Here is a 22,706-nt window from a genome sequence, read left to right on the forward strand (position 1 = left end):
GCACAGAGTAACTTTTCGTTTGTTACATACACACGTGATTTGATGTTACATAATGTACCTCATTTGGCGATGAAATGACTCTGGGCGTTATGCCATATCGAATTGAGCACGAATGCTTCGCTGAGAAGCATTTCGATCTCATGGTCCCCCCAGTCCTGTGTTGGGAGTGATTGGAGAAACATGATGATGCCCTGGAAGTCCATATGGCGTAGTTTGTCGCTCCACTTGACGAGGAAGGCAGAACAGACGTAGAGATGAAACTGTGAAAACGCATCTGGCCCTTCAGCCTATGACAAATAAGCTGAATATACTTGAGAGTAGAAAGTCAAATACCAGATAAGTGTCCCACATGCGTATTGTGTTCTGTACACTTATTTCGCGCATCAACAGACAGTTCATCCACCGAAACGCGAACTGCATGAATTCGACATTTTGCGTGTCGAGGTGGGAGGAAAGAGGCGGATCAATACGGGCAACCAACTCCGCCATTCGTCGCACACTTCGTTGGATCCCAGGCTGGGCAAAAATATAGTTGTCCTGGATGCCATCGAGCAAACGACTGAGACACCAAAAGGTATCAGCTTCGACCGCCTCCAGTGCTCGAGTCGGAAGAGTCCCGGGGTCAAATGCTTCTGGATCAGAGTCGACGTAGGCGGAGAGGAAAACTTGGAAGAATGGGGTAGCAAGGTCGTTGATGCCCTGAACATAGCCACTGGCAGGATGGCGGATGGCCCAGACATAGAGAATACGCTCAAGTGCGCGTTGAGTAGCACCATACATCCATAAGCGGACACCAGGTCTAGTGCGAGGAACATCAATCTCAATCTGATGCCATATTTGCTGGTCAAGTCCTTCTCGATCACGAGCAAACGCAAGCTTGACAAGAGATGAATATTCGCCGCGCTTTCGGGCTAGTGTTGCAGCACGCAATGGTGTTGGAAGTGGTAGGTAGCCCTAGAAAAGTGTCAAATTGGGAAAATCTTGATTCCTCAAGACTCACGAGAAGTAGTTGCCAGGCCATGGGACGGAGATCGGGAGGTATTCCTGCCCACGCGAGCTTACGAAGCTCCGCTGGGTGCCTGTTAGTCCAGAATAATAAAGGTATAAAGCAGCACACACCAATATTGACATCCTGGTTCGACAGACATTCCACAAACTTGTGTCGTCGACTTGTCCGTATTGAACGCTCCCGCATGAGCTTCTCTGACCGTTCCGCGCTTTGAGGAGAGTTTGGCCGGTGGGGTGAATGCTCTTTGCGCCGTGGGCGATGCTTTACACCACAAAGAGGATCGTCAATAACGTCTTCAATGTCGTCTCGAATAACGCCTTGGTCGGATTTGTTTTTTGACGGCGTTGGAGGAATGATTTCCATGGGCTCCATAGAATCTGGCTCAAGATCACCCAAGATCATGTCGCCTTCTACATCTGCATCGCCGTTGACCTCTTCTGTCGAGTCTTCCACCAATTGAGGTGATTTGGGCTTCGTTTTCACGATTGTCCACCCATTTTTCGGTGGATATGAGCTGGGGTTTGATATGTGTGTGAATGAAAAGGCGAGAGTCGAAGAAGAGCCGCCTTCAGAGGAGGGAGGGGAATGGCTATTGGGTCGCGGTACTTGTCTTGGTTGGACTCGAGAAGATGAGGCTTTGGGTGGTTCATCGTCACTGTCTGAAGCACTGTCCCATGCGTCTTCCCAGTCAGATTTGGTGTTATACGTCGATGAATGGATTGCGATATGTGGCCGAGCAGGTGGTGGGCGAACACGGCTCATCGCTGTCAAATCAAACGTGACACACTTTCCGTTATAATTTGTGTCGCTCAACATAGAACCCTATCTTCCCCACTACGTACTGTAACAAAGGACTCTCGCTGCCCTCTCCACTCGACAGAATCTCGATCTCCGCTTTGCGTCTCAAATGCAGCATTCGTGTCAACTCATTCCTAATTTTCACCGTGAAAAGCGTACAAGAAGGATTCAAACACCTACTTCCACTTGGTCGGAATGTCCCGCTGCAACATAGCTTGTGCCTGAATTCGATCAAGTTCAGGTTTCTAGCGTCAACACCATGCGTCCCACCTTTTTCTCGTCCTTGTTCGTCATCGGCAGAAGGTCGTCCAGGTCAACACCATACCTTTGAACACTTCAGCAACTTGAATGGCCCAAGAAATGATACCAACTTCGCAAGCTCACTGCCAAATACTCCAAGATATTTGATTCGTTCTGCTTGGAGTTTCTCCCCTTCATGCGCCATGGCCTTGCTCCCATACTTGTAAACAGACAATATGTCTACCCCGTAGGGATCTCCGTCGAAGAGACCAAGAACAGGTACTTTGGATGGTAGGGAGGCCGAAAGTGTTGCCACAAGCTGCCGCGTTGCAATATCAGGATAACCCTTTCCCTGTTCTTTCTCTTCAAGCCGTCAAACCGCAGAAGTAAAATTTGCCTACTGTTATCATAATCCCTCGACCGCCTAGTGCTGGATGTTTCGTGATAAGTAGACGACTCAGCGTCGTAAAAACAGCCTAATGCGATTAGCCTATAGTCTCGAGAACTGTCATCCCTACGTCTTTCTCGACAACAAGCACCCATGCAACATTTTCGTCCACCGAAATTGTCTCGATATCCTCTCCCACAGGAATCAACGCGCCCTGGTCCATTCAAAGCTTGTCAATGCTTTCTTTTACAAACATGAGCTTACCTCACTGTCGTTTCCTTGAATAATTTCTGCCGAGGTGAGATGGATCGTGATACCAGAACCGCAAACGAGTCCTTTGGACGTCGCACGCTGCAGGGATTATTAATGCACTCTGAAGAAGCTCAGCGCTCAGGTCTCACAACGTTCAGATCAGCGCGTTCTAGCTCGAGTGTGGCAGCTAAGTCGTCAACTAGCTGGTACAACTTTCAGTTGCGACCCCTTGTCATGGAGTACTCACTGTATCGACCGTGCGCTGTGTCTTGAACAACGCAACGTCTTTATAATAAATGTCTCTTGTGAATTTTTCAATTCAAACCAAAGCAACAGGGACGCAGAGACCGACCGTTTGGTGAGTGGTATACCAGTCACGACAGCTTCATGCATAGAATCCAACACGGACAATAGCTGGGCTGCGAAGAGTTTTGGTAGCAGTCTTGTAGAAGCCAGTAAGACGCACTGAGTTGACGCGCGCTCCCAGTTGCGCGCTTAGCAGGAAATGAAACGGTTCTCGTTCCACTGATGACTCCAGACTGGACGCGTTAAACACGTCTAGGCTTACCTTGTTGCTCTTCTATCGGCCACCCGTAGCTTTATCGGCTGGCCTGAACTCAATTGCTTCAAAAAAGACGCGACAAACTCCTCGATACGCTCTGCTGCGAACGAAAACGGTGCTTCATCTCTGGGGGCTGTGAATTACGCGCTATCCACAAACAGGCAGACCACGCACTCATTTTCGTATTCGCCGTCGATAGACATTGAGGCAGCCTGCGAGTCGTGGTCACCGTCAGACTCATCGGTAGAATCAAAAGAGAGCGAATCTTCGTCACTCATCGTGGTCTCAAGAAGACCGCCCTTTTACGTGTAACACAGTACAAGTCGAGCAATAACCATTCTGCTACTAGTATATCAAACATCTAAAAGAGAGCCGCTAAGTAAGTCTAGAAGTACAATAAACAACGTTTAAGTATCAAGTCCGAAAACCCGCCTTCAAAGGGAGAGCGCCTTTGATCGACTGGAATGCAATGCGGACACCGTTATGTGCTGCCCACAACAAAGACACTACAAGGAAAGGTTAGGTGTGTTCCTGATCTGAGCCAAGGTCACGCACGCAAAAGTATCGGTAGCCAGAAGAACATGAGCATTCGATCATCTATCGGCACTCAGTAAATGACCTCATTTCAGGCGGCTTCACTCACGTTTCTTGTGCGTCTCCGCCGGCTGGTAAGTATAAGAATTGACCTCCTGTTCGCTGACTGGTGGTGAAGGAGTGTAGCCCATATGGCGAGTGCTTGTTGAAGGGGTGTCTGTCGTCTGCGAGATAGCGACTGGCGGTGGGTCTTCGAGTACTGGCTCTGGAGATGATTGCTCTGGGGTTTCGCGGGGAGTATACATGGGAGGTGCTTCGTCTGCTTGACGAACAGTTCCAGCAACAAGCGCTACCCACTTTTCCCAGGCCTCCCAAGTCCCGCGTAGTTCCTGCGCTGCACGAGCTGCCCTTGGGATGTCTTTGGCCTCGTCATCTCCATCACGAGGTTCTCCGCCGCCAAGGAAAGCAGGCCAAGGAACGAAGACAGGGAAAACCATCGGTAATTGAGGAAGTGCTGCCCATGGGACCGCCGGTATTTCAGGTAATGGAGGAAGACCAGGCAAGTTGGGGAGTTGGGGAGCCGGAAATTGTGCCAGTGTTCGTTGGATAAGAGTGATCAGATTCGCAGCTTGTTTCTCGTCTTCAAATGCCTTGGCAGTTGAAGGAGTATCAGGCAGAGCTGTTAGGGAAGAAGAGGAGGACCGAGGAGTGAGTGTGCGCCACTTGTCGGAAGTGGCCCGCCGCCGCCTGTCAACAATTCGCCTAGGAGGATTGCGTGCACCGTTGTCATCCGATTCTGCATCTCCCCAATGGGCCTCGTCTTCGTCAGCAACTTCCACAACATTATCGGGCAATAATCCATCGAACAATCCGCCCACACTCGCCACTTCTTGTGGCGACTTGCCACGCGCATCGACAATTTCGACATCAGCGCCCTCGCGAAGCAACCTTTCCACACAACTCTTTGAACCTTTGATCGCCGCCAAATGCAATGCGGTACAACCACTGCGATCCCGCAGGTCAAGATCGACACCTCGGGCAATTAAAAATCCAACAAGAGTGTCAAGGCCCAGGAAAACTGCCAAATGCAACAACGTCTGGCCTTGCGGAGAGGGGTAGGAGATTGCCGCCTCCAGGGAGATTCTCTTCGCGCTTGGAATGTCCACAGACGTGTCGAGAACAGAAAGAAGCTTCAGAACCCTGGTTTCGAATTCTGATGCCATTTGTGGTGCGCCAACAACACTGCCAGACGGTATGCTGGGTGTTTCATTCGCAACATTGCCCACGATACGCATGGCAATATTTTTCGCGTTCTCAATCTTGCCAGTCATCTTCAGACCGACAACTTGGAGAGCAAGCTCCATCCTTACAAGTTGTGAGACGCGGGACATCAAGAGGAGCGAAAAAGATGCTTACAATGCTCTGTCTGACTCGTCGGAATACGTAAAGAGAGGCGTCGATGAGTTGCTTGAATCGGGTTTAGTAAAGTTGTTGAACCAAACCGGTACAACGCATGGGGTGGTCTGAGGAGGAAGGATGCAAACAAGCGTGTTATCGCTCCAGCGGTGAGTCGAACCGGCAACAACATCCCCAAAAACACAGTCAAGCTGTAGCGAAGGGTGAAAGTTTGCACCAAGAATAGTGACCTCTGTTCCGCCGTGGGTAGGACCACAGCTGGGAATCAGTCGGTGGATTGTGGGGAATGTGGCAGACTGGGGTGGCTGAGAAGTGGCGAATAATGATAGGGGTAAAACATGAGGAAGGGGTGCGGTGGGTTGGCATACGAATGGCTCTTCTGTAGGTTCTACAAGCATAGAATAGTCGGGAGGGGTAGCAGGTACATCGGCGGAGGAATCTGATTCGAGGGATGAAGGTTGTTGCAAGGGGGGGACAACATTGGCCAGAAGACCGGGGGTGGAAGCCCTCGTATCTGGGTAAGAACTGGAGGGAGACGGCGCACTCTCAATAACGCTCGCCTCTCTTGATCGTCGGCCAGTTTTGGGAACATCATAGGGCTTTGGTCGCTTTTTTGTCGAAGCAATTGCCACGCAATCCTTCTTGCGTTTCGACGGTGCCTTAACTTCGGGCGACGGTTGGGATTGTGACCATTCCATGCTTGACGGAATTAATTCTGCACCTTTCGAACCAGGTGTCTTGTGGTCGTCCGTGATCATGATCGGTCCCGTCAAACCAGTTGCAACGATTCGGCCGATATGGTCCATCATCGTGAACTGGATGTTGAAGCCCACTTTCTCGCGGTGGTGCCGACAGTAGCATGTTATACGCAAGGGCAGCGCGACAGAGCCTTTAGCGAAGTCCTGGATTTCGGCGCAATTGAACTGAATGATGCTTGTCGTATCTTCTTGAGGTTTTCCCTTGGGTTTTTGATTGACATCGTCACCAGATTCGGAGTCCGACCTTGATGGCCGTACTCTTGCGGCGAGTTTCTTCGCCAAGCGCTTGGCCTACAACCGAGATAAGCGGCAGAAAAAATGATAACTAGCGACGCGCCTCGCGCTTTTGACAACTGGTGCAACTATGAACACGAGTGTCGGGTGAGGAAGCACAGGTCACAGTGGCTGTAAGGTGGAGGATGTCTTCTGGTAGAGGATCTAGTTCGCGCTTTAAAATAGTTGGCAAAGATATATGGGAACATCACCGACCGACTTTGCCTTGCTTCCTTGTTCGGCGCTTTGTCGAAGTTCCTGGAGGTAGCTGAAGATATTTCCAAGAGCCTACACAATTGTAGTTTGCAGGGTCGGAAGATGAACTTGAGTCCGCGAGCTGGAGAGTAGCCCTGATTTGAGTTTCGACTCGCGACTTCATACCACCCTCAGGAGAATTGGGGAACATGATAGCAAGACTGTTGGTTGGGGTAAATATGCGGAATTGCCAAATAGTTTGTTACACACTTGTAACACGATTCTTTGGGTGGTAAAACAACTCGAGGTGCTTCGTTCTGCAGCCTTCGAGAGGTAGGCACTGGGGATGGAGCAGAGCTACTCGCCAAGCTGCGCTCAGGCTGCGAAGTAGTGAAGGCGCTGCTTTGAAGAAAGTTAAAGGGAGTCGAGGACATGAAGTTGGGCTGTGGAATGGAAAGTTCTTGCTGGGAGAATGATCCTGGAGATACTGGACTTTTTTCGGCTTGAACAAACTGTGCAATTTGGTTGTTTGATGGGGACTTACTCATCGTAGCCATGTATGAGGTCGTCCAACTGGAGAATCTCTTCCGTCTCCTCAACTTTCTGTGGATGCAGTAGTGCAGGGTCGAGCCATGAGGGATGGGCCGAAACTAGTCTTTCAGGGTCAGACGTATACCACGGTCCAAAGTCGGTGTTGATATCGACGTCAAATTGGATTTCTGAGGGAGTCTGCGGGGAGGCGGACCGAGAGTCGGTGCCTGGAGCTGACGACGGAGAGTTGGACATGGAGGTGGCGCTGAGCGCGGGTCACATGAGTGACGCGTAGGTCACACCCGACAAGGATAAAGTTCGATGCTTCTGTATTCTGGCAGCAATCGTTCTTGACGATGCATACCCCCATCGCGTCCCGAGCAACGACGCCCGTTCGCCGCTTCGTGTCATACCAAGAAAGCCTACATGATCACATTACCTCTCATCCCCAGTCACGCGTTCGTCGAGGACCTTTCGTGGATTTACCATTGACCTCCGCTCCTTCGAACCCCTTGCAACCAAGACCAACAAAAGTGGGGGAACTCTCGCCAAACAAGCTGTACTGACTGTATTTAGGCCCCAACATCAGAAAACACCCAAGTTCCTCAGCAGCCCCCGCTCTCAACAACAGAGTCCGTAAAATCTACTTTCGTCTGTAAAGCAAGCATTAAGCATCGCTCAACAGTCTAATCGGCGAAGAAGTATCTGAATATGCTCATGTTTGGCACATTTATGCCGACGAGGCTCAAAAAGCAGACAATCTCATGACTGAAGGCTGGAATCGCAGCATTGATGTTCTACTCGGTGAGAATCAACTACGGCTCGGGCTTTGGCTAATTTCGATCAGTATTTGTGGGTCTTCTGACACTGGAATCTTCTTATCCTCAGTTCTTTAGACTGGCCTATTTTCTGCTGTCCTCACAACGTTCATAATTCAGTCCTACCAACTCATGGTCCCCGACGCTGGCGACACGACCAATGCTCTACTCCTGGAACTCATCGCCTTGCAAACCAACAATTTGACTCTTGCTTCGTCAGTATCAATACCCCAAACGACTCCTCGACAGATTCATGTCGTCAATGGCGTGTGGTTCTCTGCCCTTGCTTGCAGTCTGTCAACAGCGCTAATCTCAATGCTGGCAAAACAGTGGCTTCAATCTTACCTTCCAAATATGTCCGGATCTCCTAGGCATCGTGCACGACAGCGGCAGGAACGATTCATGCACCTTCAGGCATGGCATGTTCCAGAAATAATCAATGCCTTGCCCCTCCTTCTCCATGTCGCCCTCCTTCTTTTCTTTGCCGGCCTTTTGGTCCTCCTATGGTCTGCTGATCTCGCCATCACCTTATCCACCTGGGTTATCGTCGCCCTAGCCTACATCTTCTACATCGCCTCAATCGCAATTCCTTTGTTTTATCCAAACTGTCCATATAAACACGCAGTCACAGATCATCTTCGAGTTTGGTTATTCCAGGATAGTCGAGCATCGCCAGTATTGTCTATGCGGTCATTCAAAAACCGCTCGGAGAAAGGAGCTCTTTATGATGCTAGGTATTCCTTTCGTCCTAATCCACACGCTAGTTGTTGACCGTCTCTCGAAGATTTTGTAACTCCACATCACAAGATATAATAGATGCAACAGCACTTGCTTGGCTGTTTTCTGAATCGACTGATCAGCAAGTCATCTCCGTCGCGTTGCAAGCAATTGCTGGACTTCCCCGTGACTTTTCGGCGTTGAACGTTCTGCGTGATGCTGGTGCCCTCCAACTGATTGAGCAGGGCTTTCAAAACTGCTTCCACAAAGATACCACTATTGGTCTGCATTGGCATCTGGTTGATGCCGAAAAAGCAGCCCTTTTCTGTCGAGCTTGGATCAAGCTCATCCGTGGTACGGGTGAACAGTGGCCTTTTGCCATCATTGAGCCCCTTTGGCTCCTCCAAAACCTTGACCTTTCTCGTCATCCAGATGTTGCGGCTATTGCATCATGTGCAGTTGCTCTATCATCTTTTGACTCACATATTTCGCAATGGGAACTACTCGGTTATCTTTCCCGGTCTGCGTCGGGAGAGATCATACTGTCCCAGACCACACAATGCTGTTTGATCGACAGCCTGATTGAATGTTTTGTCCGCTGGGAAATGCCTCTAGCTGTTATAGAAGACACCATTAGCCGGGCAGTTCCGGTTCTCTTGCAAGTTTTGCACTTGACGGAAGAGCTCCCAAACTCTCATGTTCGCAGTGCAGCAGCATTGGCGTTGTACATTATCACCTTGGGCAGCATTGTTGATCTCGGTCACTATATGAATGAGGAAAAGCGACGCAGCGAATACTGCGAGTTAATGATTCAAGCGCTATCCGCCGTTGTCTCAACCCCCACTAGATTCGGGGTACGGGATAGCCTGCTCAACGTTGTCAGCGTCGAGCTAGCACGCCTCTCTTCTCCCCTCATCACTCATGTGGAAAAATTTCCCAAGAGCCTCCGCAGAATGGCGAAAGCTAGCTTGTCCACATTGTACACGGAAGGAAGAATCGGCCAGGGAATAGGCACGTTGTGTGAATCACGCGTTACGAGCGGCTAATTATATTTGTTCAGTATCCGATAGCACTCTAGCAGATGTTCTTCAGCTCATGTTCCCGCCTATCGATATGGACGCGCCGCGTCAAACGGTATTTGTGACAACACTGGTAGAGACATTAGAGACTTCGACCCACCCGGAAATCATCAACTGGGCAATACGACTCCTTGAGGCTCTGTTAACCGGATGCTCTCTTCCCGTGATCACTGCTTTCGTCGAAGGTAATGGTATCGGAGCTGTCGTGCGAACAGCAAGAAGAGACGACAGTCGCCGGTTGCAGATCGACAGCTTACGGTCAATGTTCCAGTTCATCATCAGCGCAGTGAAGCACCACAACAAACCTGGTGTAACTGCATTTGACGCTCTCTTTGACTCCGGTTTCTTCGAGACTCTCTGCAACGTGATCGCTGCACGACGTTGGTGGCTCTATGAAGTGAATGCACAATGGCTTCCATCTTTAGTGGAGTTGTGTCGTATCCGGCCAGGTGAAGCAGCCTGGGTAAACGTAGTAAAGGCCTTCCGCGAGTTTGCTGAACGAAATGTGAGCGAGGAAGGTTATCCGGAAACAATGCGTCATTTAGATTTGATCGGAACCACATCTTTATCGTTATCTAATCAATGATTTCATAATGTTGGGGAATGTGACCATCACATCCCATGTCGTCTCTTACACTCAACACCCTTCCTAGGGATCTGCTCCTCGAGATATCAGCAGTTCTAGACTGTCGCCACGACCTCCGAAGCCTTGCTATCACCTCCAAAGCACTCTTCATCAATGTTGCCCCCGTATTATATCAAACTGTCGTCCTTAAATCGGTGGAGCAGACAACAGTAACCCTTGCCATGCTCCAGCGGCACCTGGATATAGTTCGTCCAGTGGCTCTCTCATAATCCCTTGCTCATATCACGTCACCAGGCTCACCACGTTCGCGAGCTCACAATCAGTCCTTCGCGTTCAAACTTTACTGATAGCAAGGCTGCTTCGGCTGCCGTGGCCTCAATCGCTTTCTCCAAATCTCTCGAGAGTCTGGCAAAGTTTAGCTGGTATGATGATTACCTCCACGAAGAGATGTGGCTGGCTCTTCGCATGTGGTGAGTGGTTCTTTTGCTGTGCAATAGCATCAACGGAGATGTTTATATATAGCTGCCCCCGTCTCCGATACCTAAGCACGAGTGTTGGGGCCTTTTTCCCGCCCAATAGCCAGGTACCCACCAGTTAATCCATCGACTTGGAATACTCATCGGCCATGTCTTCTAGCTTTTCAACTTTACCGACCTTCACGGCTTCTCCTTACATCTCGGACCCGGCTTCTATAACAGCGCGCAAGCACTAATCCCGGATGGCGAGTTACTTGAATTCCATCTATTCCTGTGCCCTGAATTCAATTTCAGAAGGATGGCCCCCCAGCAAGAAGCTATGGGACATGCTGTTCACCCGATGTCCCAACCTCCAGGAACTTTCTATCGAAGGCTACTCAGCGTTTCCCGCAGACGCGCACTGCATTATAGAGGGACGATGGCCCCATCTTCAGAGACTAACTCTTGGAGATCTTTCTGTTGATTGGTCACCCGCCAACTCGGAACAGAAAGGTCCATTCGTCGCATTTTTGGAAGCTCATCCAGAGCTCCAAAGCTTGAGCCTTTCACGACACAATGTGGACCCCGTACACCTGCACTCAATCGACCATGATACCTTGAAGTTGACCTCCTTCTCTGGCACATTACATCAACTTCAGGGATTGTCCCGCTCATTCTCGACACTCAGGTCGCTGACATTCCGCGATCCATTATGGTCACGAGACCCCACGATCCTTGCCATTGCTACTGTTCTTACACAACTTACAGCACTTACTGATCTGAGTATCATTTTCACTCTACACTCTCCCTACGACAGCAGTAGCATTCTCCGCGCTCTCGTCGCCTCCTGCCCCCAAATCCAGAACTTAACTTTGGCTTGTCTGCGGAAAACCTCTTTCCAACTCGACACACTCGCCAAAGCACTCAGTGCTTTTCGGCGTCTACAAACTTTAAATGCGACGCTCGTCAGCTCGGGTGACCTTAGCCTTGCTGCTGCTGGCACCCGTTTTGCCAGAGCTAACCCGCGTCTTCGCGAGTTCTGCATCGCATTTGTACCACCAAGCTATCCACATGGATTGCCTTACAGGCCCCTTTACCCATTCCCACGAATAAAAAGGGCGACGGCTCGGTTCGAAGTTATTTGCGATGACTATGACCTCCCAAAAACTTTACGAGTCCGGGAAAGTTCGACGAAGATATGGCCATGGATGCTGCGAGTGGTTCGTTCTGTGCAGCGATATGACCTTGAGGTTCGTTGGCAATCAGGTGGTGGGGGACGCAGACAAGACACCAATGCTGGTCTGATTGGAATGTTGATGGAAACCTCTCCTGCCGGCGAGGAGCTGAGGGTCTTTGCATTTTGTTCGCTGTTAGTTTGCTTCGCAGGGATGTTCTTGGCGAAGAGTTGAAGTAGACCATAAGATAGCCATTCTTAATATAGACAATACTTGACGCAGTATATTGCATAAGCATCGATGTACATGCCTCGAAGTCGGCGGCGACAAGCAAGATGATGAGAGTATATAGTTGACATGACCATTAACGGCGTCGGTGTGAAATTAATACCTGCCGAGAGGCACGAAAGCAGATGAGCATTACTGTCAAATAACAGAGGGAGAGGAGGAGAAGGGGGAATGTTTAAGACCTAGAAGTGGGTTAGATTAGCTCACAAGTTCCCACCTTGCGGCTGTTGTCGAATTGCGCCAGAGAATGGAAAATGGAGGGGGAAGGATAGAACAGGACACACACATTTTATAGTCAATCCTTGTCTCCGGCTCTTCTTCGCTGGTCTTGTACGTTATAGAAATGTCGAGATCACGGTTGTTTCGTGAGTTGGGTGCACAGCTAACTTCGCCAGTCACTATCTGGTCTTTGGAAAGCGTAAGCGTCTCAGGCGTGTAGAATACGGTTTGCCTAGCAGTTTTGCAATCAGACGGCTTGGATGGATAAGACAAGAAGACGTACTTCCAATGGGTATATTGTGCGTGAGGACCAGTCGAGAATTTCACTTTTTTGTGGGTACATTCAAAGGAGATGTCGAACCACGCGAGGAAGGCATGGGCGTCTTGACCAAATCGTTACGACTGCGCCAGAGAGAAAACGGTCAACGCACAATCGTCCCGAGTGGCCTTCAGTTTGAAGGGGACTTGGAAAGTCAGGTCCTCTTTTTTAGCCACAAGCAAGTCGATATCTTTGATCATACACGGGTCGGTCACAACCGATTTTAAGTCGACAGTGTCGACGAGAGGTTCACGCAGGGCGATGTCTTTGATGCAAGAGTAATCAAAGCCGTATACGTTGTCCCAGACTTGAAATGGTTAGGAAAAAAGGACATCAGGCGAGAAACAACGCACAATTTATTTTCTCCTCCTTATAATCCTGGTCCTCGATGGCCGCGAAGTAGAGCTTTGCGGTGTCAGGGAAGATAAGACCACCTTTCTTGAGGTATTTGTCGCGTGCAAGAAGCACGGTGTCGAGCATAGACTCGTACAGCAAAAAGTAGCCCATCCATTCCGAGATGATGATGTCGAATTCTTGGAAAGGCAATTCAGTCTCTTCTAGCTTGCCCTTGACGAGTGTAATGGCTAAATAATGTGTTTTAGAGCAGGAGAAACGCGCGCAAGTGGTTATCGCACTATCTTTGAATCCGTTGGCCTCGATAATTTTTTTGGGCTTGATCGAGGATGTTGGACATATCGATCTGGATCCAAATGAGCTCAAATTCGGGTGAAAATAGCAGAAACACACTCCAACGACGTGTTTCGCGCCCGCCTTGGCGGCGAACATACTCAAAATTCCCGTACCACATCCAACATCGAGAACCGTTTTTCCCTTGAAAAGATGACCATTGTTGACGATCGCGGAGCGGTATGAGCCAGTCCGGACGGTGTCCTTGAGCATTTCCTCGTGAATGCCTTGTTTGCACAATCAACACCATAATTTGGGAAAAGATTAAAAGACTGACCAAAATGGGCATACGAGTCGGCATAGCTGTGAGATGGTTATTTTTTGGCAGCGAAGAGATTGGGAGCAGCTGAGCTAATCTCTAGAGGTCATGTCATGACCTTGGCTTGTCGTGGCATGGGATGGGCCTGCGTCTACATCCATGGTGGTCATCGCGAAAAAAAAATCAGGACAGAGTGACGCACAGCCACAGCTGTCACCGTCAATCAAGTAATCAAGCGCAGTCAGCCGCAGTGCATAAGAGCCGAGCGATCCACTCTTGCTCTCTCACCTTCATGGTGCGTGCTTCTGCTATTCTCTTATCACCCCCTTGAACCACATTCTAGTCTAACGAACACAACGATAGTCCCCCTGCCTACGATGGCCTTCGTCCTGAATGTAGGCTGAATATCAGGAGCTCCATAGATGATACTGACTCGTCACTTCTAGCACCCAAGGATGTCAAGCCTCTTCAGGCAGTTCCACAAATGACTCCAGGTCCTTCTCTTCCATATGCTCCCCATGCCGGACCGTCCTATACGCCCAATAACCCGGTCGTCTTCCACTACCGCAACCCTCGAACTGGCGAGCATGTTGCCTCACTCGTACGTTGACGGGCGATCTTGAGCGTATTTCTCACGATAATTAATAGCTTCCCCCCAATCATCCTGAAATGGAGTGCTTGCAGCGAGGCGAGCATGTTCCGCACAGCAGTTTCAGTCTGTTAGGTCTGCGTTTCGTTAGCTTCCAATGTCGGAGTGCTGATCGAATTGAAATAGGCTATATCCTGGCATTAGCCTGGTTCCCCCTTGGAGTTGGTCTCTGCTTACTCGACCGCCGCGTCAAGTGCTCCCATTGTGGCAAAGTTCTTGAAGACGGCCTCTGCAATTAAGACACCCGTGGACAGTCCTAGTATACATGATGTTTAGTTTTATTCTTCTTCTTGTTTCAATGTGAATATGTAGAGTTGGATCATAATCGCTTCGCAAGCCCAATTGGACGATTCGACTCCATCGTCACCAATCGACTTGGGAGAACAAACAAAATCGAGTCATATCGAGAAACCGGCAGTAAGGCTGCAACCAAAAGCAGGTACGCTATGTCGCCCGACCCCAAGCTGGGAATGTCGTCGGATTCATGATATAATGGAAGAGTTTCTCGGCCTCCTTTGATGCCAGGTAGCTACTGTTCGCTACATCCCGAGCCTTGCCAAGCCACGAACGAAAATTACGAGTGTCTTTTATAGCAGCATAGCATCCCGCGAGTAAGATAAGATGGAGGTAGTAACGAAAGCGGTAGACGAGACCTTCTTTGGCCATGTCGTTAGTGGCCTTGAGGTAAAATGTCATGACGCTGTCGAGCCCTTGGCGAGTACGATTTGGATTGGAGTACCATGCGCTGAATGGCGCAAAGATGTCTGATTGGGAGGTTTGGTTTATTCGTAGACGACGAGTGTCACTTTCGCTGACGTCAGATAGAGAACAGATCGCGCAACAGCAAGAGAAATGGTAGAGGTGCAGAAGTTCGGCTCGACGGGTATCGCGAGTGGCCATGGAAGGGGAAGTGAGGTCAATGTAGCTGATGAATAGCTCCTCTCCTTTCTTGATGGGGCGCAGAGCGTGTACGGTTAACGTGAACGACTCGGGATCAAAACGAGCGGTGGCATTGGGGGCACAACTAGTCCACAGTGAGTATCGTAAGCAGATGTCACTGAAAGGGAGCTGCTGAGCACCTGTGATTGAACCTGCTGGCCTGTAGGAACACAGCGTTGTGGCCTGTTGAATCAGCCCCAAAGGACTTTGGAAGAGGAAGCGATATGCCGATAGCGTTGGTCCGCAGAATGGCTTCTTCTGGGTCGAGTTTACTTGAGGCAGGTTGAGAGTTACAAAGCGACATAAGCGCGGGTAGAAGTCTCTGCGGTACACGCCTAAACAATTCACGGTAGACTTCACTGCTACTGAGGTCAAGGAGCACCAGGGTATTTTGCACGACGGTCACAGGATATTCAACATGGATGAGGGTTGCCGAGGGAATGGGGCAGACGGAAAAGGCGCCAACGCCTCGCGAACTATTGGTTGAGCGAAACTCGATTGCTTCTGACGACAGCGTCAAAGGGGACGAAAAATGGTCAATGGGAAGTAGATCCAGGACTGCTTTGTCGAGAAGGGTGCTGATCTCGTTGGCGCCGATTTTGATATTTTTGAAGAGAAGGCGCTGAGTGTGACCAAGGCCATCAGCTCGAATGGATTTGGTGTGGGGAAGATGACTGCTGGAGCAGTCGATAAACGGTGCAAATGTTTGGTCAGAGTCGAAGAGTGGACGGTCGACATGCTCGAGCTTGGGCTTTCTGGATGTTTTTCGAGTATATGGAGAATACAGTGCGTCTTTATGGTGCAAAGAGCGGCGTTGAGCTGACATGGCTGGGTGAACGAACCAAGCAACGAAGCGAAGTCATGATAAGCGCCAGAGGTGAATTTCGAAGTTGATGGACAGCGGATAATTACGAGTTAGAAGTCCTCGTTTGACTTCGTTTGGGCCCTGAGGATTGTACTTAATTACCATCGGCAGACACATCTTGCAGATCTCCGTTTTGGGCGGGGCAGTGTATCATTGTCACGTGATGTGTCATTGCCGGCCACGTATGTGACATGATCTCATCAGGCCACGTCGCTCTTTTCCACTGACCACGACATCCTCATAACCGCAGTCATCCCTCTTCCTACTTAACCGCCACGACACCGTCCACGACACTCACTCATGTCCCCCGCATCTGTTGATCCTTCGTCTATCTCAATGCCCTCTCCTGACGCCTCAGAATTTTCCGAGCCTGGCCCTTCACGTAAACGCCAGCGCACCGCAGCCTCTTCTGAGGAACGCAAAGACGCTCGTGCTCATCGTAACCGTATTGCCGCCCAGAACTCGCGCGATCGGCGCAAAGCCCAGTTCTCATATCTAGAGCAACGAGTAACTGAACTCGAAGAAGAGAACCGCCAACTTCGAGCTGGTCTAGTTGTTCCCGCCTCCCAACAGGATAAGGACCGCGAGAATGAAGAGCTCCGCGAGCGCATCCGTACCCTCGAGAAGGGTTGGGATGTCGTCATGAAAGCTCTCGCAGCGCAAGGCCTGCCAACTTCGACTACATCGACTACACCTCCTAGCACTTCCCCTCAGCCAACTCCAGAGCCTACTCAACAATCACCACCTCCACCATCAGCTCCAGAGCCCATGGACAAACAAGACTCCTTTCTTGAGCCCACCATAACATTTCCCATCTCTCCCGCGCCCACCGTCTCGTCGCTAGACTTTGATCTCGCGTCATCACCGCTTCTTACTCCAAAGACGGAGGAACTTGACATCGAAACCACTCGCCACCTAGCACGGGTGGCGTCTACTGTACCCACGGTAGCCCTGCAGCGGGTGGTTTCGACATTTCCTTCAACAACAACGAAGAAGCTGCGATTGACGACCAGACCATGGAAAACCTGTTCCTCGAGATCCTTGCCCCGTCACCCCACCTCATCACGGCGAATCTTCCTCTTGACGTTCCAGCTCAAGGCCCCACGTCGGACGATTCATCACCGTCCACGTCCTACTCGCCGCAAGTGACAGCGGCAGAGATATTAGGGCTGGAGGGCATGATGGGTAGTGATGGCTCAGAGATCAACGAAGAAGACGCTCAACTTTGGTCGATGGGAGCAGAATTGGAGGTTGATATGTTGGAGATGGATCGCATTCTCGAATTGTTACCCGCTGCTGATGCAGCCTTCCAACAAAACTTGGATGAACAATTCAATCTTGGAGTCTCTTGGGCACAAGTCGGCGCAGAATCAAATCTCGTCAACGTGTTCTAGGCTACGTCTTCTCCACCGTCAAAAGTATCTATACCAATGTCTCCTCTCTCTCATCATTTTCTTCTTCTGGTCATCATCATCTCATCTTTCAATATGTCTCATCATCCTCTCTCCACTCTAACTATCTATTGTTCAACGTGTTTCTGACACCATTCCCACCCCTACGTATGAGTTACTTTACCTATCCTCTCCTGCACTGTCCATCTTAGCTCGGCCAGACCCCCTTGTTTATTTCCGATGCAGCCTTCGTTGATTCTCTCTCTCCCTTCGGGTCGAGATAGAGTTGATGCGACTGTGCGCTTGGATTAGACCTGGGAGTTGGGTCTTTGTTTGGGTTGTTGGTTGTTTGAGATCGTATGTAGATTACTTGTCGTTTGGTTGTGAACGGAATAGAGCATGTTGACCTTGAACATTTTGAGTGACAACTTCTCGTAATCGTAATCATAGTCACATCATTTCCAAGTTGGACCCACTAACAACCACAACCACAGACTTGTAGAGGAACTTGTTTTAAATTCTGAAGCTAATAACAGTCACCATAATCCATGCGGTGCTTCATTTCTCAGGAATGGACGAACTCGGTGCATGGACTTCCGGTTAGGAGCCGCCACAGGAAAAAAATCAGTTTTCAATTGGAACGAGCAAAGAGGAAATCGGGCTCGAGGCGGATCAGGCCTTGAAAATGGCAGCGACGCGTCTTCGAATTTGTGACGCATTGAGTCTCAGCGAACCTTTGCTCTGCTCCGTCACCATCCCCTCTTCCACCAGTGCTACCTTAAAAATACGCGTTTTAATTCACGACAAGCATGCCTTCCTCGCCCAAACCCATTCCCAGTCCGATGATCACCTCCTCCTCGACTGCGACTTTGCGCCAACCAGGCTTATCAACGCCGACAGTGGGCAGACCTCGCGGTCTCTCTACGTCTTCGCTCCAAGCCTCAATGTCTAAATTCGCTGGTGGACTTTCCCCTCCAACCAATTTCTCGCCACTTGGACTAATCGACGAAGATAATGATAGTAGCCCAGCTTCTTCTTTCCTCACTCGGACGCGTTCAAAGTCGCAATACTCCCCAGCAATGTTCTACTCTCCTCGTCTCGCTGGTCAATCTGTCGAACAGGACTCGCCAGTCCCAACTTCTTGGTGGCGATTCGAAAGAGAACCTCCCAAACGCCAGTCCACGATCCCTGTGGAACAAACAGACAGTTGGGCACATACGCGCAAGGCGAGTTTTGTCTATTCCTAATACTTTACACTTGACATCATTTCTAGCGTGTATCTGCCGCTGCTGCCCGAGTTCTTGGAGCGTCGCTTCCGGCCGCGCACGAAGCCCTACGTCTGACTTCAGAGTTTTTAGATGCAGTTCCAGTCCCCATTCCAGGATTGCAGCAGGCCGCAAAGATTTTGTTGACCATTTGGGACAGCGTCCAAGGGGTCGATGTGGGTTTCTTTCCTTTTACCAGGTTGTGGATGTTGATCGCTTAACTCCAGATAAACCGTATGGCGTGCCTTCGTCTGACGGAAAGATGCGCGGAGATTTTGCTTTCGGTGCGGCAAGAGGTCGAAGATGCGGGAGCAGAGGTCGTTGCAGAGCTCAAGACACCGATTGAGAAACTTGTGGAGTATGTATTCCGTCTTTTCCTACAACAGTCATATCTGATCTTTGTTCAAGAGCCTTCACGAAGGTGCAAACTTTCAGTATGAGTTCATACTTCCACATTCCCAACGTTTAACTCCCACGTAGTGCTCAAGCAGGCTCATCGTCCTTTCCTCAAACGATATCTGCGGCGAGAAGAAATTATCAGAGACATTGGTGGGTGCGACAAAGGCTTAACGGACGCGCTAAGCATGTTTGGAGTAAATATTTCTCTGTGTCAACATGAAGACACTGACTTGTCTAAGTTTTCCATCCAAATTCGAATATTAAAGCAAGTCGAGGCCGCTGAACATAATCGCCAGGCTGATGCTAGAGCCCTTCTCGATGCTGTTGTCCGCTCTCAACAACATATGCCTCCTGTCCCTTCGAATACCCTTCAAGGTCTTGGTATCACCTTCCCCAAAGACACACCCGGTCTTCCTCCCAGCTCATCTCACAAATCACTGAGTAACGAGGGGGCGATCCATCCTGACGCAGTTCTCCCAGCATTACAGAGCCTACATCATGCTCAAAATGCCATCGATCTAGCGCAAGACACCGCAGACCTCAGAGCGTTGATGCACGACGCCGTTGGTCAGAGTAGTGATGCGGAGATGATACGTGTCCTCCAGGTCCGTAAAAATAATCGAGGTTGCTGGTGACTGAAACGGGAACCAGGTTGGTCGAGATGAGTACCCAGAAGCACTCAAGACTCTCCAACGTGCGCTAGAGCGAGTCAGCGCCATGAGCAATGCCAGTCCATCGATGCCAGAGATCACTGCCTTACCAACAAATCTCGCACCTGAAAGCATCGAGCGCTCCATTTCGGCTTCGAGCTCTGGCAGCAGTGCAATTGGTTTAAACAGTAACGTTGGACGCGATGTGCTCGACCGAGAGTTCATTGAGAGCGGTATTGATGCTCTCCGTCGACTGAGCAAGGGAAGTGACATGGGGCTCCCAAGTTGGACCATTACAAGGTTTTGTTATTATTCACTACTCGTCCATCCACTAATGAAGCGACTAGATACGAAGTAGATCGTGATGTCAGGATCGGAATCGGCTTTTTCTCTAACGTTTATCGTGGTCGATGGCGTAACCGAGTCGTTGCTATCAAGATTCTCGCGGAATGCACCCCACAGGAACTCTTCGTCAAAGAAGTTGCCATCTGGAAAGAGTTCAAGCATCCTAATGTCTTGGAGCTGTATGGTGCAAGTGCTGTCAACGGGGACGGACCGTACTTCTTCGTCTGTCCCTACGAAAAGTATGGGTGTCTGAGCGAATTCTTGCGGAAACTCGCGCATCATCAGAGCGAGGGCAGCAATGTTCGCAGCCGGCACGCGAGTCTTCCTGAAGGGAGCCCCGGGGGCAGCGTCATTCGTCCATCGATACGCTCGAAGCACGTGAGCGCGAATATGAATATGTTTGCACTTTTGGCGGGCCAGGACACGGATTTACTGCGATTCATGCATGAAATCGGGAGAGGCATGGAGTATCTGCATGACAAAGGTGTTCTTCATGGCGATCTCAAGGTACTCATATTGCTCGCTCAGACTTTTACACCTCTTATATTCTCGCTAGGCTGCAAACATTCTAGTGGACGATCACATTCACTGTTTGGTTGCTGATTTCGGACAGAGTGAGATGAAGTCCGAAGTCTTTCGGATTAGTGGGACCTCGCCACCAACCCGCAAGTACTGTTACCTTTTATTCGGAAAGCTCACTGAAGTTCCTTCGTATAGATGGCACCTTACGGTGGCAAGCACCTGAACTCATGCTAGGACACGGTCAAATGACAACTGCGATGGATGTCTACAGTTTCGCTATGTGCTGCGTCGAAATCTTGACGATGGGGAAAATGCCCTGGCCTTTCGCCAACGACGAGGACGTTCGACACTTGGTTTTGAGTACGTTGGAATTGGTCACTTATCTTGGCTTGAGCGTTGACACATCTGCAGAGGAGCACTCTCGACCAGTGATCCCCCCCTCACGTTACAACACGGCAGGTCTCCAGAATCTCCTGCAACTTTGCTGGGACCAGGACCCTTCTGTTCGACCTGATTTTTCCCGCATCGTGCAAGATTTAAAGCTCCTACGTAAACACTTTCGTGGTCCAACCCCAAGTCGGGACATTCCTTCGCCTCGGTTCCGGCAGAAAATTGATGAAGATGACGTCTACATATCGCGGCCGTCTCCCGACATGCATCCTATGGCTTTTCCTGGTGAACCACAACCTTGTCGGTCCACTTGTTCGATTTTATTTTATTCTGCTCATATATCTTTGCCCAGACCGCACGCTTGGCTCATTGTCAGGCACCTTACCACTGAACGGTTTGAGCTCGTATTTCCAACCTATCCAAGAGGCATCTCTTTCTGCTGAAGGCTCTGCGTCTGACGCGTCTTCGGATTCTTTGATTCAAACGTCGTTATCGTTCCAAGAAGACACTGTTGCCACGCCTCGCACGCACATGACCCAAGTCGTTTTCACACCATCGAAACGGCCTTCGACCCTTCATCCAACTTCCGCAACACAACCAAACCCCTCCGACGAAGATCTGAGCAACCTGCTGCTAATCAATCGGGATGGGAACGCGTCACCTCCGCCTGTTGATGAGCGGAGAGCTAAATTTAGAAACGAACGGCGGTACCGACTTCTGTTGTCGCACGAGTTCCATCCTTCTCGTATGATTGCTTTTCTCGTCTGCACATTTCAGGTTCTGAAACTCTGTAGTGACGCTTCCGCTGTGGAAGCCTTCGCCGATAAGTGTTGGTGCGGTTGGGTATCTGAGCAAGCCAGAGGGCACTTTTGTGACGATCCTGAACTGTTTCTCTCCGGACAAGTCGGCGGAAGGCGATCTTCGTGGATTACCTTCGATTCATGGGTATGGCAAGGTTGCGGTGGGGGGTCATCGACAAGACAAGCGGAATGCTGCGAAGCGTGGGTTTGATGCTATTGCCGGGCTGTTGACGTTCAAGCGGGGGAGCGAGGGGTCGTCTGTCTCGTAAGTTCAACTGCAGCTGATATTCAATGCTGAATGAGTTGGTCAGACAAAGCGTCAGTCGACGATATTCGTACCCACTGCGTTCTGGGCACAAGACGGCCTATCTTTGCACTGAAACGACGATGTACCGCTACATCGAGAAGCTGGACGCGCCGAAGAAGTGGTTCAAGGCCAATGTCGACTCGATCATGGAGACTTATGGACCGATGCACAACATTCAGAAGGAGGACTTGTTTTTGGTCATTGGGACACTCAGCGCGCCGGATTACGCGCTGTTTGTAAGCCATAGACATTCTGACGGACAAGTAAGTTGGATTTATCGTTTCTGACACGATTCTGAGCAAATTCTTAAGGCGCATTTCAACGTGTTTTCTTCAAGCAAACCTGGGCAACTCTGGGGTACATTTACGACTGACACGGGGTCAGAGCTTGGAGGCCCGTCATACCATGAACCGGTCATCGACAACCCACAGTCTGCCAGCAAGGTGTCGTCTACCAGCAGCAGTACTGGTAACCACACCTGGGACACTGTGTTGGTTGCTCGCCTGAGGTTTAAGCCAGATGCAACGGAGCCAACGTCACTGTAACACCACCCACAACGAGCATTACTACTTATATCATATTATCGCAACTGTATCCCTTTACTTTGTACCTTCTGCAAACCCCAT

General features: G+C 50.1%; 9 protein-coding genes across 9 annotated transcripts; 5 read left to right on the forward strand and 4 right to left on the reverse strand.

Moving 5' to 3' along the window:
• Positions 1–59: 59 nt before the first annotated feature.
• On the reverse strand, positions 60–3,527 carry MIND_00057000 (uncharacterized protein; the record flags this gene model as incomplete). Its single annotated transcript, XM_037357535.1, has 17 exons — positions 60–287; positions 334–954; positions 1,001–1,071; positions 1,120–1,766; positions 1,852–1,941; positions 1,988–2,028; positions 2,078–2,132; positions 2,179–2,399; positions 2,449–2,523; positions 2,566–2,649; positions 2,700–2,786; positions 2,837–2,890; positions 2,935–2,989; positions 3,040–3,106; positions 3,154–3,212; positions 3,256–3,375; positions 3,424–3,527. 17 exons carry the CDS (start codon positions 3,525–3,527, stop codon positions 60–62), a joined length of 2,679 nt encoding a protein of 892 aa, XP_037225445.1.
• Positions 3,528–3,663: 136 nt separating this feature from the next.
• MIND_00057100 (uncharacterized protein) lies at positions 3,664–7,211 on the reverse strand (the record flags this gene model as incomplete). Its single annotated transcript, XM_037357536.1, has 8 exons — positions 3,664–3,755; positions 3,805–3,846; positions 3,893–5,148; positions 5,200–6,248; positions 6,295–6,395; positions 6,447–6,646; positions 6,696–6,917; positions 6,970–7,211. The coding sequence occupies 8 exons, from the start codon at positions 7,209–7,211 to the stop codon at positions 3,664–3,666; spliced, it is 3,204 nt and encodes a 1,067-aa protein (XP_037225446.1).
• A 351-nt stretch (positions 7,212–7,562) lies between these two features.
• MIND_00057200 (uncharacterized protein) lies at positions 7,563–9,245 on the forward strand (the record flags this gene model as incomplete). The annotated part of the gene is made up of 5 exons (XM_037357537.1): positions 7,563–7,760; positions 7,804–7,808; positions 7,853–8,508; positions 8,559–9,189; positions 9,237–9,245. The coding sequence occupies exons 1-5, from the start codon at positions 7,721–7,723 to the stop codon at positions 9,243–9,245; spliced, it is 1,341 nt and encodes a 446-aa protein (XP_037225447.1). The 5' UTR covers positions 7,563–7,720.
• Positions 9,246–10,191: 946 nt separating this feature from the next.
• On the forward strand, positions 10,192–12,020 carry MIND_00057300 (uncharacterized protein; the record flags this gene model as incomplete). The annotated part of the gene is made up of 5 exons (XM_037357538.1): positions 10,192–10,401; positions 10,451–10,626; positions 10,679–10,739; positions 10,793–10,877; positions 10,927–12,020. The coding sequence occupies 5 exons, from the start codon at positions 10,192–10,194 to the stop codon at positions 12,018–12,020; spliced, it is 1,626 nt and encodes a 541-aa protein (XP_037225448.1).
• A 150-nt stretch (positions 12,021–12,170) lies between these two features.
• Positions 12,171–13,719, reverse strand: MIND_00057400 (Protein arginine N-methyltransferase; the record flags this gene model as incomplete). Its single annotated transcript, XM_037357539.1, has 10 exons — positions 12,250–12,256; positions 12,361–12,525; positions 12,577–12,676; positions 12,725–12,919; positions 12,966–13,145; positions 13,186–13,196; positions 13,248–13,312; positions 13,360–13,526; positions 13,577–13,602; positions 13,652–13,719. 10 exons carry the CDS (start codon positions 13,717–13,719, stop codon positions 12,250–12,252), a joined length of 984 nt encoding a protein of 327 aa, XP_037225449.1.
• On the forward strand, positions 13,692–14,446 carry MIND_00057500 (uncharacterized protein; the record flags this gene model as incomplete). Its single annotated transcript, XM_037357540.1, has 5 exons — positions 13,692–13,853; positions 13,902–13,953; positions 14,005–14,159; positions 14,207–14,282; positions 14,334–14,446. The coding sequence occupies exons 1-5, from the start codon at positions 13,698–13,700 to the stop codon at positions 14,444–14,446; spliced, it is 552 nt and encodes a 183-aa protein (XP_037225450.1). The 5' UTR covers positions 13,692–13,697.
• A 205-nt stretch (positions 14,447–14,651) lies between these two features.
• On the reverse strand, positions 14,652–15,972 carry MIND_00057600 (SET domain-containing protein; the record flags this gene model as incomplete). Its single annotated transcript, XM_037357541.1, has 2 exons — positions 14,652–15,231; positions 15,287–15,972. The coding sequence occupies 2 exons, from the start codon at positions 15,970–15,972 to the stop codon at positions 14,652–14,654; spliced, it is 1,266 nt and encodes a 421-aa protein (XP_037225451.1).
• Positions 15,973–16,311: 339 nt separating this feature from the next.
• MIND_00057700 (BZIP domain-containing protein) lies at positions 16,312–17,405 on the forward strand (the record flags this gene model as incomplete). The annotated part of the gene is made up of 2 exons (XM_037357542.1): positions 16,312–16,971; positions 17,025–17,405. 2 exons carry the CDS (start codon positions 16,312–16,314, stop codon positions 17,403–17,405), a joined length of 1,041 nt encoding a protein of 346 aa, XP_037225452.1.
• An 806-nt stretch (positions 17,406–18,211) lies between these two features.
• On the forward strand, positions 18,212–22,625 carry MIND_00057800 (Protein kinase domain-containing protein; the record flags this gene model as incomplete). The annotated part of the gene is made up of 15 exons (XM_037357543.1): positions 18,212–18,637; positions 18,676–18,843; positions 18,895–19,025; positions 19,076–19,101; positions 19,148–19,260; positions 19,306–19,671; positions 19,718–20,016; positions 20,064–20,568; positions 20,618–20,735; positions 20,779–20,943; positions 20,995–21,273; positions 21,326–21,718; positions 21,768–22,038; positions 22,085–22,343; positions 22,392–22,625. 15 exons carry the CDS (start codon positions 18,212–18,214, stop codon positions 22,623–22,625), a joined length of 3,753 nt encoding a protein of 1,250 aa, XP_037225453.1.
• Between the last annotated feature and the right edge of the window lie 81 nt (positions 22,626–22,706).

The sequence above is a fragment of the Mycena indigotica genome (genome assembly GCF_014461135.1).
Source record: "Mycena indigotica strain 171206Taipei chromosome Unknown Mind.scaff0001, whole genome shotgun sequence".
Lineage (NCBI taxonomy): Eukaryota > Fungi > Basidiomycota > Agaricomycetes > Agaricales > Mycenaceae > Mycena > Mycena indigotica.